The sequence below is a fragment of the Amphibalanus amphitrite genome, unplaced genomic scaffold (assembly GCF_019059575.1).
Source record: "Amphibalanus amphitrite isolate SeventyFive unplaced genomic scaffold, NRLGWU_Aamphi_draft 000402F_arrow, whole genome shotgun sequence".
Taxonomy (NCBI): domain Eukaryota; kingdom Metazoa; phylum Arthropoda; class Thecostraca; order Balanomorpha; family Balanidae; genus Amphibalanus; species Amphibalanus amphitrite.
The window spans coordinates 68,842-89,077 of NW_024881896.1; the positions used below are offsets into that span (position 1 = coordinate 68,842).

General features: G+C 49.8%; 2 protein-coding genes and 1 long non-coding RNA gene across 7 annotated transcripts in view; 2 read left to right on the forward strand and 1 right to left on the reverse strand.

The window, feature by feature from the left end:
- LOC122390589 (leucine-zipper-like transcriptional regulator 1) overlaps positions 1 to 17,889 on the forward strand; it is a 23,522-nt gene extending 5,633 nt beyond the window's left edge. Inside the window, exons 3-18 of one of the 5 annotated variants that reach the window (XM_043383696.1) lie at positions 4,539 to 4,543; positions 8,379 to 8,592; positions 8,740 to 8,911; positions 9,204 to 9,340; positions 9,660 to 9,774; positions 10,193 to 10,356; positions 10,666 to 10,812; positions 11,038 to 11,203; positions 11,497 to 11,697; positions 12,159 to 12,359; positions 12,811 to 12,941; positions 13,054 to 13,211; positions 14,692 to 14,870; positions 15,840 to 15,989; positions 16,247 to 16,381; positions 16,700 to 17,889. In XM_043383696.1, the coding sequence (XP_043239631.1) occupies positions 8,450 to 8,592; positions 8,740 to 8,911; positions 9,204 to 9,340; positions 9,660 to 9,774; positions 10,193 to 10,356; positions 10,666 to 10,812; positions 11,038 to 11,203; positions 11,497 to 11,697; positions 12,159 to 12,359; positions 12,811 to 12,941; positions 13,054 to 13,211; positions 14,692 to 14,870; positions 15,840 to 15,989; positions 16,247 to 16,381; positions 16,700 to 16,834 (2,334 nt within the window). In that variant the 5' untranslated portion in view covers positions 4,539 to 4,543; positions 8,379 to 8,449 and the 3' untranslated portion in view covers positions 16,835 to 17,889. The other 4 variants (XM_043383701.1, XM_043383699.1, XM_043383698.1 and 1 more) reach the window with 4 other exon arrangements.
- LOC122390590 lies at positions 3,957 to 5,210 on the reverse strand. Its single transcript, XR_006258182.1, has 2 exons — positions 4,673 to 5,210; positions 3,957 to 4,340 (listed from the first exon to the last, which is right to left on the reverse strand). It is a non-coding gene; the product is annotated as an uncharacterized LOC122390590 (long non-coding RNA).
- An 897-nt stretch (positions 17,890 to 18,786) lies between the features above and the next one.
- LOC122390609 (rRNA-processing protein FCF1 homolog) lies at positions 18,787 to 19,891 on the forward strand. Its single transcript, XM_043383756.1, has one exon. The coding sequence runs from the start codon at positions 19,097 to 19,099 to the stop codon at positions 19,694 to 19,696; it is 600 nt and encodes a 199-aa protein (XP_043239691.1). The 5' UTR covers positions 18,787 to 19,096; the 3' UTR covers positions 19,697 to 19,891.
- Positions 19,892 to 20,236: the final 345 nt, after the last annotated feature.

Genomic DNA, 20,236 nt, shown 5'->3' on the forward strand with positions numbered 1-20,236 from the left:
AGCAGTCGCCTCATCGATGTGGTGTTGACCAAACAACAATGTCCATGTGTAGTTAATGTCTAATGTTGGTAGGTACGTACTGATGAAAATGTATAAGCTTGCAGAGTAAAACAATAAAAATAATTCACGGTGCAGTTTTTTATTTTGTGGATGAAATGCATGGACTTCAAAAGGATCTTCAAATGGTAATCCAGCTGCCCAGTAAAAAATACCATTAGAAATTTCCAAATGGTTCCAAATGGGAAAAACCATTTGACTTATTGAACACTTTTCCAAATGGTTCCAAAGAGGTTCCATTTGAAATGTGTCCAATTGGCCACCAATTGGTACCAATTGGAACCATTTCATGACCATTTGAAATGTGTCCAATTGGTACCAATTGGTGACCAATTGGATACATTTCAAATGGTCATGAAATGGTTCCAATTGGTACCAATTGGTGGCCAATTGGACACATTTCAAATGGAACCTCTTTGGAACCATTTGGAAAAGTGTTCAATAAGTCAAATGGTTTTTCCCATTTGGAACCATTTGGTAATTTCTAATGGTATTTTTTACTGGGTTGAGTAGGAATGTCGTAGATATGAAATAGGTATGAAAACTAGGGATGTGGAGCCGTGGAAATTTCAGACAGTTCCGGCTCCGGAGAAAAAAAATCGGCTAAAAAAAAACAGGTGAGAGAGGCTCCGGGTGAAATGTCATGGCGTCTCCGGCTCCGGCTCTGGCTCCGAGTAAAATGCTATGCTCCGGCTCTGGCTCTGGCTCCGACTCCAACTCAGTACATCCCCTTTGCGATAAATTAAATATGGGTGGAAGAATTAAAGCGATTGGATAGGTACACGTTGTTTCTGTATTTGCATAACAGTCGACAGGAGGTTGATTGCGGTCTACTTCTGTGTGACACTGGGGATATGTATAATGTATTCAGCTTTTTTCATTCATGTGATGGCCCATGACGTACCACATGTTTTACTGCCTTGTACTGTCAAACCAAAGAAGGTCAATGAAATGTTTTCCTCTTTAAAAAAGGCCCGAGTCACCCCCTTCTTTGACGGCTCTGGCTCCGGGCTATATTGTTCCTCGGCTCCAGCTCCAGCTGCAGTCAAAATGTGCCGGCTCCAGCTCTGGCTCCTCACCCCCGATGAAAACCATTTGTCACTCTGCTTGTATTCATAATTAAAGACACGTCATGACTCATGAGTGTTAGACAATGTCAAGGCACGCATAACTGAAACACAAACAGAGAGGAATGTTAGGAACACATGATGATGAATGAGATAGGATAACACGTCATTACTCTCACATCATCAAGCGCACACAGCACAGCACTCTCTACCTCCCCTAGAGTGCTTTGGGGAGCAAAGGCTGAACAAAAAAGTGTCTTTGTTGTGCTGGCCCATAAAAATGAGTGCAGATCTCTTGGCTAACAATACAGACGTGGGGCCAGAATGGTGTTTAACCCGGCGGCCGCTGGGCCTCCACGCCGGCCGCGGGGGGCATGTTGCCCTCCTGTTCTTCTGCGACGATATCGTCGCAACGCGAAGAGATAGAGAAGCGAAACTTTGCACACATATTCCTGAATATCTAGCCGAGGTTGTGTCCGAATTTGGTGTCGATCCCATTTGAAATGACTGTCACAGTGACGTTAGAAGTCAAATTATAGATTTGCGACTCTCGCTTTCCTCGCGATATATCCGATATATGAGAGTCTGAGACCGATTATAAAGGACCGATTATTGGTCAGAAACTAGTTGGAAGTGTACTTAGATGTTCTAGGATGACAGCAGGTGCTGTTTAGTTCATTTACAGACTACAGTTGAGTTTCATGCTCAGCGACATCAGAAACGATCCATATCGGAAAACGACAAAACTTTATGACGCCACTGTGACGTCATCTTAAGCGCTAAAACCACCAAACTGTCCTCAAACATTGCCTAGGTTGGGTAATAGGTATTCATTTGAAGCCATGCCAAGTTTCACGTTCGTAGCTCATCAGGCTTCGGAGATATTTCACAAAACGTAAAGGGGGGTCAACTTTATGCCCCCCCCCCCCAGCGACTCGTGGTTGACACTCGTACTGGTCCAGCCATGCCGGACATTTCTTACCACGTTCTGACCGCCTCAGCATGGGCGTTACCCGTCCTGTGCTCGTGTTGGGAGGAGCTGATGACGTCGGAGACGCCGGTGAAGGCATTGCCGTAGGTTCGTCAGGAGTCGCTGCTCGTGACCAGGCTGTGGGCGGTTGGTTGCCTGATGTCATCTGTGGATCCCCGTTGGATGGCACATCAGAAGCTGGTAACACATCAGGTGCCTTATCACCATCTTCAATGGACTTCTTGGAGTGTTCCACAACCACTGTCGGTAGTGGTATGGTTGACGGTGGTGGGCGACCTAGTATGTCGTCGGCCAGAAGTCTGGGCTTGGGGCGCTCGTCCAGGGCTGGGATGAAGCGCCACAGGAATTGGCTATTTCTCACGTCCCACGTCACACGTCCCGACCCACCCACTCGGACGACATACTGGTCATGCTGGCATTTGCTGGCGCACTTCGACGACCTGACCGGTCTTGTCCCACGGCTGGTATGAGGTCCTGTCTGGTTCTGGATGCGGACGTGGTTGCCGACTGCCAGGGGTGGGAGGCGGCGAGTGTGCTCACTTCATCGTTCTGCGGCTTTCATGTGGCAGTTCCTGTGAGCTTCTTTCCTGGCAGAGAGGGTTTCTTGACACTTGACAGGTTGGGTGTGGGAGGTACAGGTCTCGCGAGATTAAGCGGTAGGTTTTGCACTTTACATTTCCGGTTATATCTCAGAAACTAATCGATCTACGAGGAAGCCATTTTACGCGATCCTGGCCGGCTTGTTACCCAACAAGTCGAACGCATCTTCAACACTTGAAAGCTTAAGACGACGAATCTATAGCCTGAAATACACTAAATTTTCTAGGTGCAAAACCTACCGCTAAAACCCGCGAGACCTGTACTTGTTAGGCAGGATCGGGATGATGTCTCTGAGCTGCCTGCCGAAGAGGACGGAAGCCGGTGACATTCTTGTCTCTGGGTCGGGCGTGTTTCGATACTGGAGCATGGCTGCGGCGAACTCATCGGTATCGATGCTGCCGTTGGCCCCGTTGTTGCCGACGATCATTCGCTTGACCGTTTTGACTCCGACTTCCGCCCTGCAGTTGGAGTGTGGGAAGGCGACAGAGGACATACGATGCCTCACAAACCCAGTCGCTCAGGAAGTCCCTGGTGGCGGCGGCTGTGAACTCGGGTCCACCGTCACTTGCGAGCTCCTAGGGGAGTGGGGACACCGTAAGTGACGAGCACCCGTCGAAGTCACGTTACGAGGCCGGCACTGCCATCTGATCCCCTCGCCACGATGGGCCAGTTCGAATATATGTCCACGACGAGGTAGTTTGAGCCCATGTAGTGGAAGAGATCTGCACAGACACACTGAAAGGGGTATTCTGGCGTGAGGACGGGCGTGGGCGGCGCGCGAGCTTGAGACGGTGCCATCCGGTTGCAGGCTCCATAGCCCAGTAAAAAATACCATTAGAAATTACCAAATGGTTCCAAATGGGAAAAACCATTTGACTTATTGAACACTTTTCCAAATGGTTCCAAAGAGGTTCCATTTGAAATGTGTCCAATTGGCCACCAATTGGTACCAATTGGAACCATTTCATGACCATTTGAAATGTATCCAATTGGTCACCAATTGGTACCAATTGGACACATTTCAAATGGTCATGAAATGGTTCCAATTGGTACCAATTGGTGGCCAATTGGACACATTTCAAATGGAACCTCTTTGGAACCATTTGGAAAAGTGTTCAATAAGTCAAATGGTTTTTCCCATTTGGAACCATTTGGAAATTTCTGTTTTTTTAACTGGGCAGCTGGATTACCATTTGAAGATCCTTTCGAAGTCCATGTATTTCATCCACAAAATAAAAAACCACCATGAATTATTTTTATTGTTTTACTCTGCAAGCTTATACATTTTCATCAGTACGTACCTACCAACATTAGACATTAACTACACATGGACATTGTTGTTTGGTCAACACCACATCGATGAGGCGACTGCTATCAGAATCAAGAACAGAATTACAATGTAGTTATACACTGGGCCATACGTACGCTATTCCACATAGGCACAATGAACGACGTGATACAATATCATTCCGATCGGTGATACTGTCTGTTGTTCTGACAGATTTCTTAATCTTCCGTGGCGATCAGAATTTTCAGAAGTCAGAACGTAGCTATAATGCAGGCATGCAGCCCATCTGGACCCGTGTAGAACCGGTAGACGGCGTCTCTCTGGTGCAAGTTCGTGCCTGCAACAGTACAGGACAGCACGGGTTAATTGGGCGATGGGATCAAATTAATTACCACACAGGGTCATTTGTCAAATATCACAATATAATAACTTTAAGCTCATGCAACTTGCATTGTCATTTAGGCAGCCTGACCACAACAAATATGGCACTGACAATTTTCTGCTGGCAAAATAAATTGTGATCGCTAATTTTAAGCCTCTTACCTCTGTTAAACTCAGTAGGTACTTACAAGGATGCCAAATGCAACCAAATTTATTCAAATAAATATTTTCAGTATTTGCAGTCGTAAAACGAATATCGCATACAGAGGCACAAGAAAAGTCACTCACCAGCCGCGTGATTCTGCTCAGCTTCCTCTTTTACAGCAGGACTGGGTCCCGGTCGACCGCGGGCAGTCCCAGGCCCAGCGAACGCGAAACGGTGGCGCGCCGGCCGGCCGGCCGACGTCGACGCCCGGTTTGAACTGTGGCGCCGGCGCGGCCGGCCGGGCGCCAAGTCGCCAACGGTCGGGCGCCGCCAGCGTAGGCACACAGAGAAAAAGTAGTGCTGTTTAAATGAGCGGAAACGACGTGGATTTTGCGAATCATTTTTATTTAATGAAAAACCAAGGCCTTGTAGTGATGCTTATCAAGTATAACCAGTCAAAGGTCTTCCCATTACCTCTATGTCTGTTATTTAAGCAAATGTTTAAAAACCATTAGAAACCATTAGGGTACCAATTGGGAACTAATAGATACCCAGTCCATACTCAAAACACACTTGAAACCATTAGAGACCATCAAGGTAGAAACACTTTTGAAGCATACTTGTCACACATCTGGAAACAGGGCTGCAAAGTGGTGGATTTATGACTCTAACTCCGACTCTGACTCGAAAATTGACTCCAGCTCCGACTACGGTTCGGGCTTTGCTTTTATTCATCTCATGAAATAAAAGTTATTGCCATATAAGTATGTTTTTTCTTGCCTAAAACGACCCTTGAATGCTTTTCAAATGCATTTTTCATTTCGACACCAGTTGAAATAGAATGGGAACACCATTTCAAAACAGATTTGCTTTTCCATTTGGGAACCATTTCGACACCAATTGGGATCAAATGGGAAAACCATTGTCCATTTCATATCAAATAGGAATATATCTTCCAAATGGAAACCATTTCAATAACAATTGGGATTAAATAAGACACGCTTTATCAGATAAAATTCTATTTCGAGACCACTTGGACAATTTAGATCAAATATGAATATCTCCCGACTCCCAAATGGAAACCATTTCAAAACCAATTGGGATGAAATGGGACAAACCATTTGGGATTAAATGGTTTTCTTCCATTTGGAGACCAATTGGACACCAATTGGGATCAAATGGGAAAAACCATTTGAGATCAAATGGGAAAAACCATTTGAGATCAAATGGGAAAAACCATTAGATACCAATTGGGATCAAATGGGACACACCACTTGGGATGAAATGGTTTTATTCCATTTGGAACCAATTGGTATCAAATGGAAAGCACCATTTCAGACCAATTGGAAGTTACCAATTGGAAACCATCCCGATACCAATTGGGGACATACCATTTGGGATCAAATGGAAAGCACCATTTCAGACCAATTGGGAAATTACCAATTGGAAACCATTTCGATACCAATTGGGATCAAATGGGACACACCATTTGGGATGAAATGGTTTTATTCCATTTGGAACCAATTGGGATGAAATGGAAAACACCAATTGAAATCAAATGGGATTTATTTTCCAATAGGAAACCATTTCAAAACCAATAGGGATCAAATGGAAAACACCATTTCGGAGCAATTGGGAAATTACCAATTGGAAACCATTTCGATACCAATTGGGGACATACCATTTGGGATGAAATGGTTTTATTCCATTTGGAGACCAATTGGACACCAAGTGGGATCAAATGGGAAAAACCATTAGAGATCAAATGGGAATTTCTTCCATATGGAAACCATTTAGATACCAATTGGGACCAAATGGGACACACCATTTGGGATGAAATGGTTTTATTCCATTTGGAACCAATTGGAATCAAATGGAAAACACCATTTGAAATCAAATGGGATTTATTTTCCATTAGGAAACCATTTCAAAACCAATTGGGACCAAATGGAAAACACCATTTCAGACCAATTGGGAAAAAACCAATTGGAAACCATTTCAAATGGTCATGAAAACCATTAGAACCTATTTCAAACCATTTGACACATTTGAAACCAATTGGTAAATCCTAATGGTTTCAAATGGTATTTTTTACTGGGAGGGAGCTTGTGTGTCCTGGATAACAGCAGTGATCCCAGGCCGAAATAGAGAACTGTCGGGCGTCGGCTCTTACTATCATTGCCTGAACGCCCTGGTGAGCAGCATGGAGCGCAGCAAGAACGGCTGGGCGGAGCTTTGGAGGGAGGACGATGCGCTCCTTGTACAGCCCTCTGCAAACTGCGTGGTAGGTATTCTTTTTTCGACAAAAACGAGAATAACGCGAATACTATGCTACTGGTCATTCGGAAATCGTAACAGCAAGACGCACGAGACTCCGCACCTTAGATTGGCATCATTACCGTATTCATTTTCCATCTAGTTCGGCAACAAAACCCAAAAGTATATATTTGCCCCGAAAACAAACTTTTGCATTTTGTTGCCACACAAGGCGTATACTTTGTTACCTAGGATGGAAGGAGTGGAGCATGGCGCCACTCCTAGATAGACCTAATGGAAGGAGTGGAGCATGGCGCCTCTACTTGCAGTGAGTTCCGACCGACTGATAACATAGTCTTTGAGTTATTACCGGTTTTGTCGAAAAAAAAGAATACCTACCACGCAGTCTGCTGAGGGCTGTACAGTGTACAGGATGACTCCGTCGGGCGGTATGAGCTCGTCCTTGAACCGGTGATAGGGCTTCAGGCTATCAGGCAACTCCTCCTTGTGTTCCGGCATATTGCCCTCTTCAACTAGCTGTGCGAGCAGCTGCATGTCACGGTCGCTCGCCGTCAAGACTTTGACTCGATTCCATGTCACCGCTGCATAGGTCAAACCACCGTTGGCGGCTTCTTGGATGGCGGAGTCCACGCTGCGATCAGTATCGCTGTTCTCCTTACGAGTGCCGACCAGCAGGGGCGCAGCGGACTTGGAGGGTGAGCTTCGTGTGTTGTGAGCACTGCTGAGTCGTCCGGGAGTGTCAAAGCATTCGCCTATGTCGGACCACTCGGGTACCGTGAGGCCTAGTTCGCTGCCTTGCTTTTGGAGCCTGGAATGTATACCACCTTGTGAACCTGTAGCGCAGCGTCTTCTCTCCTCTTTGAGGTTGTGGAGTCGTGCATTAGGGATGGCTTCTAGGAACCTGTCACTGGGTATCTTGAGGAGGGATTTGCGGTCCACAGCCACGGTGAGTTTGTCGCACCCCAGTATGAAGAAGCGAGCCTTGTCCGTCCAGACCTTCGGCCACTGCCAGAGCCTCCCCTTCGATGGGCTTGTATCTCGATTCTGCCGCGCTTGTGAAGCGGGTTCCGAACTTCCGATCAAAGTGATCTTTCAGCCACTCATGCAGCAGAACGTTTGGTCACCCGGGCACTCACAGTGCTTCTGGAAGAGCCAGAAACCAATGCCTGTTTTGGACCAGTCAGTTGCCAGGCAGGTTGGTCTCGAAGTATCGAGGATTCGAACGCCTTCCGTGATTGCGTCAATGATGACTTGCTTGGACTCCACGAATAGGGCGTCCAGCCTGCCATTCCGGGGGAAGGGTGTACTCGGCTTGAAGAGATCAACGAGGGGTCATGCCTGTAGTGCTTAGCTGATTGTCCACGAATCACAGCACTCTTTAGACGGCCTCCAGTTCCAAGAGGAGCGGGGGGGGGACTTTCCAGTTTCCGGACACCCTGTGAGGCGTGCGCCCATCGGCCATTGGCAGCACCACCTTCCACCCTGACCCCTCCTACCAAGTATGTAGTTACCATATTTAATATAATTAATGTTTGCCAAATGAGAATTCAAGGGCATTCTATGGTTATCCACAGGTGAGACCAGTTGTTGCTAATTACTTCTGAGCTGCCCGTTTGCAAGAGAGCAGGCTTCATCGGGCAGCGATGGCCTTTTCACGGAAGTCGGGCCGTCCCTCGGACACAGTCTGGCCAGAGTCAGCTGACTGTCTCACACTCGATTTTGGCCCATTTGAGACGGTCCATCGCTGGCGCAAAATGCCAGAGCTGTACAAGTTTGTTGGAGACAGGTGAGCTACTTGAAGGATAGTTATAATGCGTTTTTATAACTATGTATGTAGCTTAGCTTTTAGATTGGCATTTGCGACGTGCTTTTTTGACTGCCAGCTACTCCGAACGATGCAAAGACTTACCGGCCGTTACCCCTGTTCTCGTAGGCGCAGCAAGCACACTGTGGTGGCGTACAAGGACGGCATCTACGTGTTCGGTGGCGACAACGGGCGCACCATGCTCAACGACCTGTTGCGCTTCGATGTCAAGGAGAAGTCGTGGGCCAAGTGCGCGTTCAACGGCACTCCGCCGGCGCGACGTTATCACCACTCGGCCGTGGTGAGCCGCCGTGCCGCAGCCCGCGACCCAGCACCCACGGGCCCTCCGTGACACATCCAGAGAATGCCGTTGATTACATACGAGTAAAGCTGCCCTACAGTACATTAGGCTTATAGCAAAAGGCTTCATGAGTTTTGGTTTCTAATTCGTTTTGGGGTTCTTTTGGTACGATCGATCAGTAATTATTTGTCAGCGATATTGCGCTGTCATGTATAATGTTTGGTGCCATAACCTAGCGCATCAATTGCAATGCTTGTTTATGTCGCAACTAGACGATGTGATTTTGTTTCAGTTGTACGGTTCGTCGATGATAATTTTCGGTGGCTATACGGGCGACATCCACTCCAACTCGAATCTCCGGAACAGGAACGATCTCTTCGAGTACAAGTTCAACTCGGAGCAGTGGGTCGAATGGAAGTTCACGGGACGGTACGTAAGCCTGCGCGCCGTCCGACTGGCATCGCCTCTCTGAGTTTATTGGTGCTTTCGAAGGTAGAAAAAGTTTTTGTCTACTCAGGTCAGATGTCTGGCGCATCTATGAAAACATTGCGCTGCGTCTAATGGTGGTTCACTCAATTGTAGGTATTTCGGCATTTAATCACTTTAAAATTTAAAGGTGAAATTTAGTGTCAATGTAAGTGTATATTTGCCGACTCCCACTCCCAGCTCGCTTCGCGGAGCCCGTGCCTCGGAGTTTCATTTGCCTGCTAGCGTCTCGCCGTGACCTCTGTCCCGCCGTGTGCCGCAGAGCGCCCGTGGCCCGGTCCGCGCACGGTGCCGCCGTCTACGACAACAAACTGTGGATCTTCGCCGGCTACGACGGCAACGCCCGGCTGGACGACATGTGGACCATGTCGCTGACGGTGAGAGGACGCCAGGAGTGGTTAGAGAGTACTGTGGGGCCGCTAAATACGAACTAAAGCGGACACAAGAGCGTGCACATATTCGGTTCATTCGATATTCAGTTGAGGGAGCTTATGTTGAGGACCATTCAGAATCGCAATAGAAATGGCAGATTACAGGGTTGAGGATGAAATAGGGTATAATACTAATACTAACCGTAGTGATGCAGGGAGAATCGGGTCCGGAACGTCGTCGTCTTATTGTGACGTCACGATGTCAGTATAAGTGGCAGGATCGTGTCCATTCCCAGTGTCTCAATCGATGTCGTTTGGATGGTGGCTGGTCTCAGTGTGTATCTGGTTCGGCTCACTACCGTGCCGCCGCGGCTGTGCCGAACTGTCCTGTGACCGGTGTCTGACCGTCCGCGCCTCCCGCCAGGGCGACACGCACGTCTGGGAGGAGGTCAAACAGCACGGCGAGTGTCCGCCCACCTGCTGCAACTTCCCCATGGCCGTGGCGCGCGACTCCATGTTCGTGTTCAGCGGCCACTCGGGCGCGCGCATCACCAACTCGCTCTTCCAGTTCAACCTCATCGACCAGGTGTAGGTCACTCCAAGGCGGCGCTGACGATCCGCCCAGGCTAGGGATGGTGTCTAAAAATCGAATCCACTATGGTTCCTAATTCAAACATTTAAAACTTGTGCACAATGTTTCGATTTGAAATTTTCAGTGTGTGTCCTTACTAAGAATTTACGCATTTTTTCATAACGTTGTACTCTCAATGCGATGTTGCGACAAGGATATGATTCTGACCTCTGGCCGCATCTTTCTGTTCTATTGCACTTCTGTGCCTCTGTGACCCCTATCCTGCACCTGGCTCCGCTGACCCCCGTGTCACTCTGTGCGGACAGCTGGAGCCGGATCTCGACGGACCACATCCTGCGCGGCGCCCCTCCGGCGCCCACCCGCCGCTACGGCCACACGATGGTGGCCTACGACCGGCACCTGTACGTGGTGGGCGGCGCCGCGGACTCCACGCTGCCAAACGACCTGCACTGGTACGTACGGCCGCGCGCACCGCCGACCAACCGGGTCGGAACCGGGGCGCGGGGCGGGGGAGCCGCTGGTCGGGGGATGGTCTGGAGATGATGCGGCCTTGGCCTGGGGCTGTGGTGTTGTTCTGGGACCGATTCAGCTGTAGTTACTCGGCCGGAACGGATAGTGCGGATCGTCTGGTTGATACGTACGCTGGCTATTGGATTGCTCTGCCTCTTCCGTTTCAGTTTCGACCTGGACACGCAGACGTGGTCGACGGTGGTGCCGTCGGCCGACTCCCAGCTGCCCTCCGGGCGTCTCTTTCACGCGGCCGCCGTCGTCCACGACGCCATGTACATTTTCGGCGGCACCGTGGACAACAACGTGCGCAGCGGCGAAATGTACCGGTTCCAGGTGAGCGGCGGCCGGATGTACCGATTCCCGGTCGCGAGCGGATGCACCAGTATTTGGTATATTTGAATGTGCGTAGTGAGTCATTCGACGCATAGAAAGTTACCCTGAAGTACCAGATAAACCCACTGCAGTCTTTCAGTAGTTAACGTTTACACTTCGTCGTTATGAGGGTCACTTCGAAAGGTCTCCGCGTTTGCAATGCAATGCATATGGTCTGGGTTTCCACTGGCTCGTTCCCGTTTCCCCCATGCCTCTCGCTCGGCTGACCATCGTCCAATGTTCTCCGCCTCCAGTTCTCGGCGTATCCAAAGTGTACGCTGCACGACGACTTCGGCAAGCTGCTCGAGTCCCGCCAGCTGTGCGACGTCGAGTTCGTGGTGGGGCCGCAGGAGACGCGCGTACCGGCGCACGTGGCCATGGTGGCGGCGCGCGGACACCATTTGCGCGCCAAGGTGCGCCAGGCGGCCGAGGCGCGCGCCAGGCATCTGGAACAGGTGAGTGTGTATGACGACTGACGACCACACAGTCTGGGCGGCGGGCTGGTGGGGCCGTATTAGGCATCAGGCAGCGAGATACGCGCTTAGAGAATAGAGTTCAGTTGTGGAAGTTCGGATCGATGAAGAAGTATTGACGAAAGGCACGGATGTTCGGCTGCATATCCGCCAGCCGCCAGTGAAGGCACCACACTGACCCCCGGTGGACGGATTTCTGACCTCCCTTCACACCCGTCCCGCGCTATATGACGGGACAGGTGTTTGGGACGGCCACTATCCCGTACCGGGACACCCCAGCTCTGCTGGAGGTGCCCCTGTGACCTGATCTCGTCTGACCCGTGTGACCTCTGTGACCCGACAGGTGTTTGGTACGGCTACCATTCCGTACCGGGACACCCCTCTGCTGGAGGTGCCCCTGTGACCTGATCCCTTCTGACCCGTGTGGCCTGTGTGATTGACAGGTGTTTGGTACGGCCACCATTCCGTACCGGGACACCCCTCTGCTGGAGGTGCCCCTGCCGGACGCGGCGCCGGAGCCGTTCCAGCTGGTGCTCGACTACATCTACACGGATAAGATCGACCCGACCAAGCGGACGCTGGGCGACCGGGAGAGCGGCCGCATCGTGCCGCTCATGATGGACGTGTACCGCCTCTCGCTGCAGGTGGGCACGCGGCGGTGCGGGTCTCCGCGGTACACTGAGGGGAGGCGTGTGACCGGGTGTGTCGAGTAGTACTGTTTCCGTGACATCTCTCAGTCTCTCACCTAGCGCTGAGCCTTTGCGCAGCAGTCTGGTGTCCTGATCAGCAAACCTTCGGTCGCCTATGTTATTTGATTTAAATTTACGGCAATCACTTGAATTAAAATAAAACACTGCATCTGACCTACATCTCAGTTGTGCAGGCAGCAGCTTGAAGCATCCCTTTTGATTTTCGTGTTGTTTGTTTTCAGTTTGACATGTGCCGGCTGGTCCAGCGATTCATGTTCGTGTTGTTGTTTGTTTTCAGTTTGACATGTGCCGGCTGGTCCGGCGGTTCATTTTCGTGTTGTTTGTTTTCAGTTTGACATGTGCCGGATGGTCCAGCGGTTCATTATCGTTCAGTTTTTGTTTTCAGTTTGACATGTGCCGGCTGGTCCAGCTGTGCGTCCAGTACCTGGAGGCGGCCATCAACCAGCGCAACGTGCTGGTCGCGCTCGAGAACGCCAGCTCGCTGCAGCTCAACTACATCAAGGAGTTCTGTCTGAGGTGTGTGCCGACGGCGGCCGGCCGGGGCGGGACACAGTCCACCAGCTGACGCTCCGCACCAGTATGGCGGTGGGGACCGGTGATCTCGGCTGACACCCGGGCCGTCCGGCAGGTTTATCGTCAAGGAGACCAACTACACGGAGATCGTGATGAGCAGCGAGTTCGAGTCGCTGGCGCAGCCGCTGATGGTGGAGATCGTTCGGCGCCGCCAGCTGCCCGCCGCCCGGCCGCTGGCCGACCCGCAGTTCGACCACGCCGGAAAGTGTACCGGTCAGTCAACTGGCATTGGCTGGTAGCGGGAAGTAGTTAGATCTACCGTAGGTATGCGGAAAGCGTTCATTGTTACCGTAAGATAAGTATCTTATAATCTTGCACTCTCCTTTGCTGCACTTTTTCTATCCGTTTAATGGCGTTGCTCCTATAAAAGACATACGTCTAAAGAGGTTCTCAGCCTCAGCTGCTCACTTGCAAAGAACGTGTGTCTCGACATTACAAACTTCAGAGTGGCATCTTGAGTACCAACCATATGAGCTCTCCCGGTGTGTGCTCGTGTATCTGGGTGTCCAGCGATTCCCATACGAATGGGCTTGCCACAAAAGAGCTAGTGTTGTTTGAGCTAGCTCATTTGGGCTAGTGCCACAAAATGGCTAGTGCGATTGTAACTAGTCCTACAAAGCAGCTAGGAGCAAAATGACTAGTGTTATAAAGGGCTAGTAGATCGGCTCACGCCGTACCTCTTTGGGATTTTATAAGCAAAGTTCAGTTCAGATCAGATCGGTCACTAAAAAGGTCGTAATATTGAAAAAGACTGAAACATACGACTCAGATTTTATTCTCAAACGTTCATCGAAATGTGGATGCAACTCCGCGAAGAAACTCCTGCCTGTCTAGTGTCTATGTTGTCTTCTGTGAGACGGCGAATGAGGGCCTTAAATTCGTTTATTTATATCTGCATAGTTTCTCTCTTGTTTTTGAACTTCGTTTCCTGCTTTGAATTTGTAAAGTTCGGCAGCTTGCAGCGCTTCTTCTTTTTGAATCGCGACCAGAAAACGCCAAAGTGACGGGTGTGGCGAGTCCACCATTCCTTGGATTGCCCTGTGCCACCCTTCAATTTTGTTGTTGGTCCTCGGCATTCCCTCTTCGGTGCGAATCCTGACATTCCACATGTCTTTTCCGAAATATTTGTGCTCTCCTCTACCCCCTCCGTCCCTGCCTCCCAATGTATCTTCAAAATAATTGTAACAGGTATCAGGGCTGCGGAGTCGATGGATTTACGGCGACTCCGACTCCGACTCCGACTCCGGCTTTCAAAAACCAACTCCGACTCCGACTCCGACTCCGGGCAGAAATGTCGACTCCGATCGACTCCAACTCCCGACTCCGACTCCGCACACCTGGCAGGGCTGCGGAGTCGCCAGATTTTCGGTGACTCCGACTCCGACTCCGGCTGGGGTTTCCAATATCGACTCCGACTCCGACTCCGACTCCGGCCACAACTGTCGACTCCGACCGACTCCGACTCCGACTCCGACTCCGACTCCGACTCCGCAGCCCTGACAGGTATCTTCAAAGCTCTTTGCGCCACTAGCTCTCCTTGGGACTAGCTCTTATAAGTTACTAGCTATTTTAACATCAGCTTTTACATCACTAGCTCTTTTGTAGCACTAGCTCAAATGACACTAGCTGTTTTGTCGCTAGCTATTCGGACACGAGGCCTGTCCAGCACCCTGACGCCCGCGTCGCTCGGCAGGTACCACGCTGCTGCAGGACATGGCGACCTTCCTGCGCACCTCGGGCGCAGAGTTCTGCGACATCACCCTGGTGCTGGACGGACAGCACATCTCGGCGCACAAGCCCATCCTGGCGGCGCGCTGCTCCTACTTCGAGGCCATGTTCCGCTCCTTCATGCCCGAGGACGGCGTCGTCCAGGTGGGTAGGCCGCCGGCCCACTGGAGAGCGCTCTGACAGCAGAGACGGCGTTGGTAGCGCCCGCCGATGGGACAGCTCCATTATATCAGAGACGGCGTGGTCCAGCTTGCTAGCGCCCGCCACTGAGAGAGCTATGACATTAGATGCTGGGCCGGATATGTAGAAGTAGGATATGGATATGTAGGATATGTAGGATATGGCCATGGGCCTGGTGTGTTCAGATCATTTAGAGCACATCACGTTGAAGACGGAAATGTGTTTTAAATTGCACCACAAAAGAGAGATCAGCTGCCTTAAAGGGACCCTCCCACCTTCAAAAAGTTAATGAATTGCCATGAAAGTGAAATCGCTCGGTTCAGAAAGAGCGAAAACGAGGATCTACCAAATTTCATCGAAAAATATTCACCGTTTTTCAAGATATTAGACTTTTACATTTGTTTACTTTTTGGGATCTCCGCTGTTCCTAGCGACTTTATTTGAAAGTGCGGCACTTGTTGCGCGCAAAGCGGCATATACCACCGCGTGCTACCAAACGTTTTAGTAAAAGGTTTAAAATCGTTAGATCTGCGCTGACGTCACAAATTCTAAGGGGGCATGCCAATGCATTAGCCCCTTAGAATCCGAAAACTGCAAGTTTGAAATTCCATGTCTCCGAATTAAAGCATTTTTCGATGTTGTGAGTGCCCAAACCGGTATTTTCAGGCCATGGCCACCAATTTGGCTATCTCAACTCAAAGCTAATGTTAAGGTGGGATGGTCACTTTAACAATCTTCATCAACCAAAATTCATGAAATACCTACATAATTTACATGTTCTGGTCCCCTAATTCCAGCAATGACGATGAATGAGTCCACAACCAGCAGCGGTACAGCTGTACCATGCGGGGACAAATCGTTCATCGTCCGATGTGGGAAGTTCGCCTCCCACACAGCAGCCTGACACGTAGTTTGGCGGGCGGCGCGTTTCAGATCTCTATCGGCGACTGCGTGCCCTCGCGGCAGGCATTCGACTCACTGCTGCGCTACATTTACTACGGCGAGACGGGGATGCCGCCAGAGGACTCGCTCTACCTGTTCTCCGCGCCTAGCTTCTACGGCTTCACCAACAACCGGCTCCAGGTGAGATGCTCACTCGGCCGCAGGCGGGTCCCCGGGCGACCCATAAGGGCTGCGACTATATCCAACACCTAGCTCGGTAGTATGGATTTTATCTGACGAAACCTGGCCACGATATTATTGCGTCTACATATGTATCACTGGCATGCCGTAACACGCTATACGTTACCCTACCCCCCTCTCGTTCATATGTTGGACGTTATCCCCATCTCGGTCACAGACAGGTAACGCATCGCTCGTTATCTTCTGCTCGTTGCCAGGCGTTTTGCAAGCAGAACCTGGAGATGAACGTCACCTCTGATAACGTGATCCAGATCCTGGAGGCGGCCGAGCGCATCCAGGCGCACGACATGAAGAAGTACGCGCTCAGCCTGATCGTGCACAGCTTCAACAAGGTGAGTCAGTCGCCTCTCTGACGGCCCCGCCCCCGCCCCGACCGGTCGGTCACCCGTGGGCTCGGTGTGTATGGTGACGGTTTGTATATGTGTGTAATGGCGATGGTTTCCAGCCATTTTTGGCATCTGAATCGTACCAGTCGATTAGTGGAGACCAGCTGTCATAAAATATGTAGTCATGTGCCGATGTGTGCCTAACTGCCTAGGGCGTATAATGTCCAGCTGACTCCAGCGAACCTCCATCGTTGTACAATTGTCAATATTCCTGGTGTCGGTTCCTCGTGCCAATGTCTGAGGCCTACCTCCCCGTGTGGACAGGTTGCGCGGCTGCCGCGCATGCGCAGTCTGAGCCGGGAGCTTCTGCTGGAGATTCTGGACGCGCTGGCAGAGGAGATGCCGGAGGTGCGACTGTGCCAGGACCTGTCCGCGGCCGGTGGCACCGCGGACGGCTAGACGCGGCTGTGAGACGTACCGGGGACGACCGGACTCCCTGCGCGACTGCTCCTTCGGGATGCTGGGGGACGCACGGACGGCTGACCTCAGGTGGCTGACCTCAGGTGGCTGACGGCTGACGGATGTGGGTGGGACTGGGGACGGATAACCCGGAGCGCTTTATCAGAGCTGTGCTAGGAAACCAACAATGTCTGTTAGGAGTGTGAGATCTCCGTTCAGAGCCGTGGTCGACAGGGTACATATTATATTGTCTATTTTTTGCGCTTCTAGCCAGAGTCATGTTGCTTCCTACCGAGTCATGATTGATGTCAGCTTCTTGTCGCACATAGAATGCCATTATACCTTTTTCGTGGATGTAACGTTTGTACCTGGAAATCTGTAAATGTAATCGCCATTTGCGAGTGTGTAGTTTTGGCGAACTTGGTGTATTCTCCAGCAATGGGTGTGACTTTTCGTTGGGTTATTTCGGTATATCGTTCACTTTTTTTTTTAACGGACAAATATTGTGCTGCCCTATTTTCTCGCAGTCCAGCGATTCTTTTTGCATATAGTGGATTCTGTACCATGTACGGTGTGTAATGCTGTGTTCATGTATCGCGTGTTTGGATCACTGGAGGCCAGCTGTTCCGTAGGGACCGGTGGGCAGTTGTAGGGCGTGTGATAGACGGCGAGTGCGACCCACGTCTGTCCGGCGTCTTGGAACGCGATGACTGTTTCATTATGTGTTCCTGCCAAAGAAAGTCGCTGTTCTAATGGGTTCGCTCCACTAGGTGTGCTGATTGTCGTTGAAGGTGTCAACAAAGTATTAGATGCGCTGTGCCTGTGTGCGAGGTGGCGGTATCTCGCAGACTCTTCCCAACTGTGCTCTGTGAACGGTCGCGAGCTTATGTGGCGGTACCGCATTCGTAGTAGGCCAACGCAATGCCCTTCGAATGTAATGCACCGCAAGTTTTGGTTACGCTGCTCCATTTTATTTGGAATAGCTCCTCTGTTTTATACCCGTTTTATACCGGTCATGCCGTCGTTCGTGTTGATAATAAAGGGCTTAATTTTAAGTATTATGCTCGTATATTTTCACATTGCTGCAGTTATCTTTGCTATCATCTTAAATGTCTGAAATCGAGTGGTGTGTGTTTTGTAGACGCATAGGCGCGGGAACCGGGGGAGGGGCAGTGGGGGCAGCTTGTTCCCCAACTCTAGGGCCGTAGGGGGAAATGTTTTCTTCTTTTTTTTAAGTAAAGGGATGAAAAAAGAGTGGCCTAAAAAGAGACTAGATTTAGGGGTACCCTAGATTGATCTCTATTATAGTGTGCACCCCCCAGTCTGAAAGTAGTTCCCGTGCCCCTGTGTAGAGGCCTAATGATTGTTTGCATGTCCCCAGCCTGGCAAAAGGCTGAGGCTAAATTCGCTGAATTGCAGCTTGGCGAACAACAATGATTCAAAGCAATTTGGGTAGGTACGTCTGGATGCGTATCAACTGCCGGCACCATCTACCGGGGTCGTGCATGAAATGCAATATACTTGCTATTGGTGGATGATTGGGGGGGGGGGGCCAAGATTACTTTACTACTCGGGGGGGCTACCGTGGCATAACTTTGGTGTCTGCCTGCAGCATTCTGCAGCATTTTAGTTAAGTCGACAAATTCTGCGCGCCTGCTACAAAAAATGCATTTATTATCGTATTCAGTAGCAATTGTTGATGTGCACTCAAGAAAAATATATATCATAAGTTCTAGTTTCGAGACGGAATACTTATTCGATATTGTTATTTTTTAACTTTCAATTTAGCAATTTCGATGTATCTGTGAGATCTTCAGTCGCAAAGCCCCCAATAAATGCAAAATCGCAGAAAATAGTGAAGATACTCCCGGTTACTCCGCTCACGGATATCGAAACGATTCAGAATGAACACAACAAAATTTATACGCGTGGTCAACGCACTCGGAGCGCCCGCGTGTCAGTTGGTTTCTTGAGCCCCTGCCTTGCATCTGGCCAAGGCCCTATATACTCATCTGGCAGTGTTTCCCAGTCTCTTGCCGTGCTCTTGCCCAGCCTTACACTTTGCCTGCAACAACCAGGCAACAACGCCCTGGATTGGGGTGAATCGGAGTCCAAGGGGCAGGTCTTTCACATACCCTGTCAGGGGGTATCTTGGGTCTTGTTGGTTTTGTCATTCAAATTAGTTATTTTGAAGACCCCTGAATATTGTGAAACGTCAAGGTACCGAGCGTCTTCAAGAAGTGATCGGAAACACTAAAGATCATGGGTAAAGCCAAGAAAAAGCAGCAAGCCCGTCAGAAGTTTGCTGTCATGAAGAAGATGATTACTCAGCACGACTCAAGAATCAAGGATAAGGACCGCACAAAGCGGAAGACCAAGATTGATCTGACTAAACCAAAAATCAGCAAAACTCCCCAGATGTCGACTGCAATGTTCTTTGAGTACAACACTCAACTAGGCCCACCCTATCATGTGCTGCTCGACACAAACTTCATCAACTTTTCCATCAAGAACAAGCTGGATATTGTTCAGGGAATGATGGATTGCATGTACGCCAAGTGCATTCCATACCTCACGGATTGTGTTCTTGCTGAACTTGAAAAGTTGGGACAGAAGTACCGCCTTGCAATGAAGATTGTCAAGGATCCTCGGATTGAGCGGCTGCCCTGCATTCACAAGGGAACATATGCAGATGACTGCCTAGTGAACAGAGTGACACAGCACAAGTGTTATATAGTGGCCACCTGTGACAAAGACCTTAAGAGGAGAATCAGAAAGATCCCAGGAGTGCCAATCATGTTCATCACTCAGCACAAGTACACAGTGGAACAAATGCCAGATGCATATGGCGCTCCAAAGTAGTGCTAAGGCTCAACTGGTGCACAATGTGCCAAGGGTTGAGGACAGTGGTATTTTTGTGTACTTGCAACTTGTGGACATCAAGTTTGTGCTTGTGATCAAGCCCGCCTGAGCACAACATTGGTTGTTTTCTTTGAAGGGGAGAAAGTCCTGTCCACTGTCATTGAAGACGTGTTTAAATATATCAACTGCGGCATATGTTTTTCTTTCTGTTGGATATCCACAGTAGTTGAAGTTTAAAGGGGAATCCAAGCAAACAACAATAGAACATGGCCAGAAGCTTAACTGTGACTCTCTTTTTAAGCTGAGTGTGTTGGACTGGAGGCTGTATGCATGATCACTGGTCCATTTACTTGCAGCATGCACCAATTGACCTTTAGTCATCTTATTGTTAATTGTAGGTCTTAGTTGCCAACGTTGTCTATCAGAGAATGCATCTTATTGACCCAGGCCAGCAGGGAAGTCACTAATTAAGGTGGAGAAACAGTGACTGGCTGGTCAGGCTGGGTCTGGTGTAGCCATTGATATGCTTAGTTAATATTT

Bases quoted from the DNA above. Each gene is read 5' to 3' on its own strand.
- LOC122390609 (XM_043383756.1), top strand. From the start codon at position 19,097: ATGGGTAAAGCCAAGAAAAAGCAGCAAGCCCGTCAGAAGTTTGCTGTC.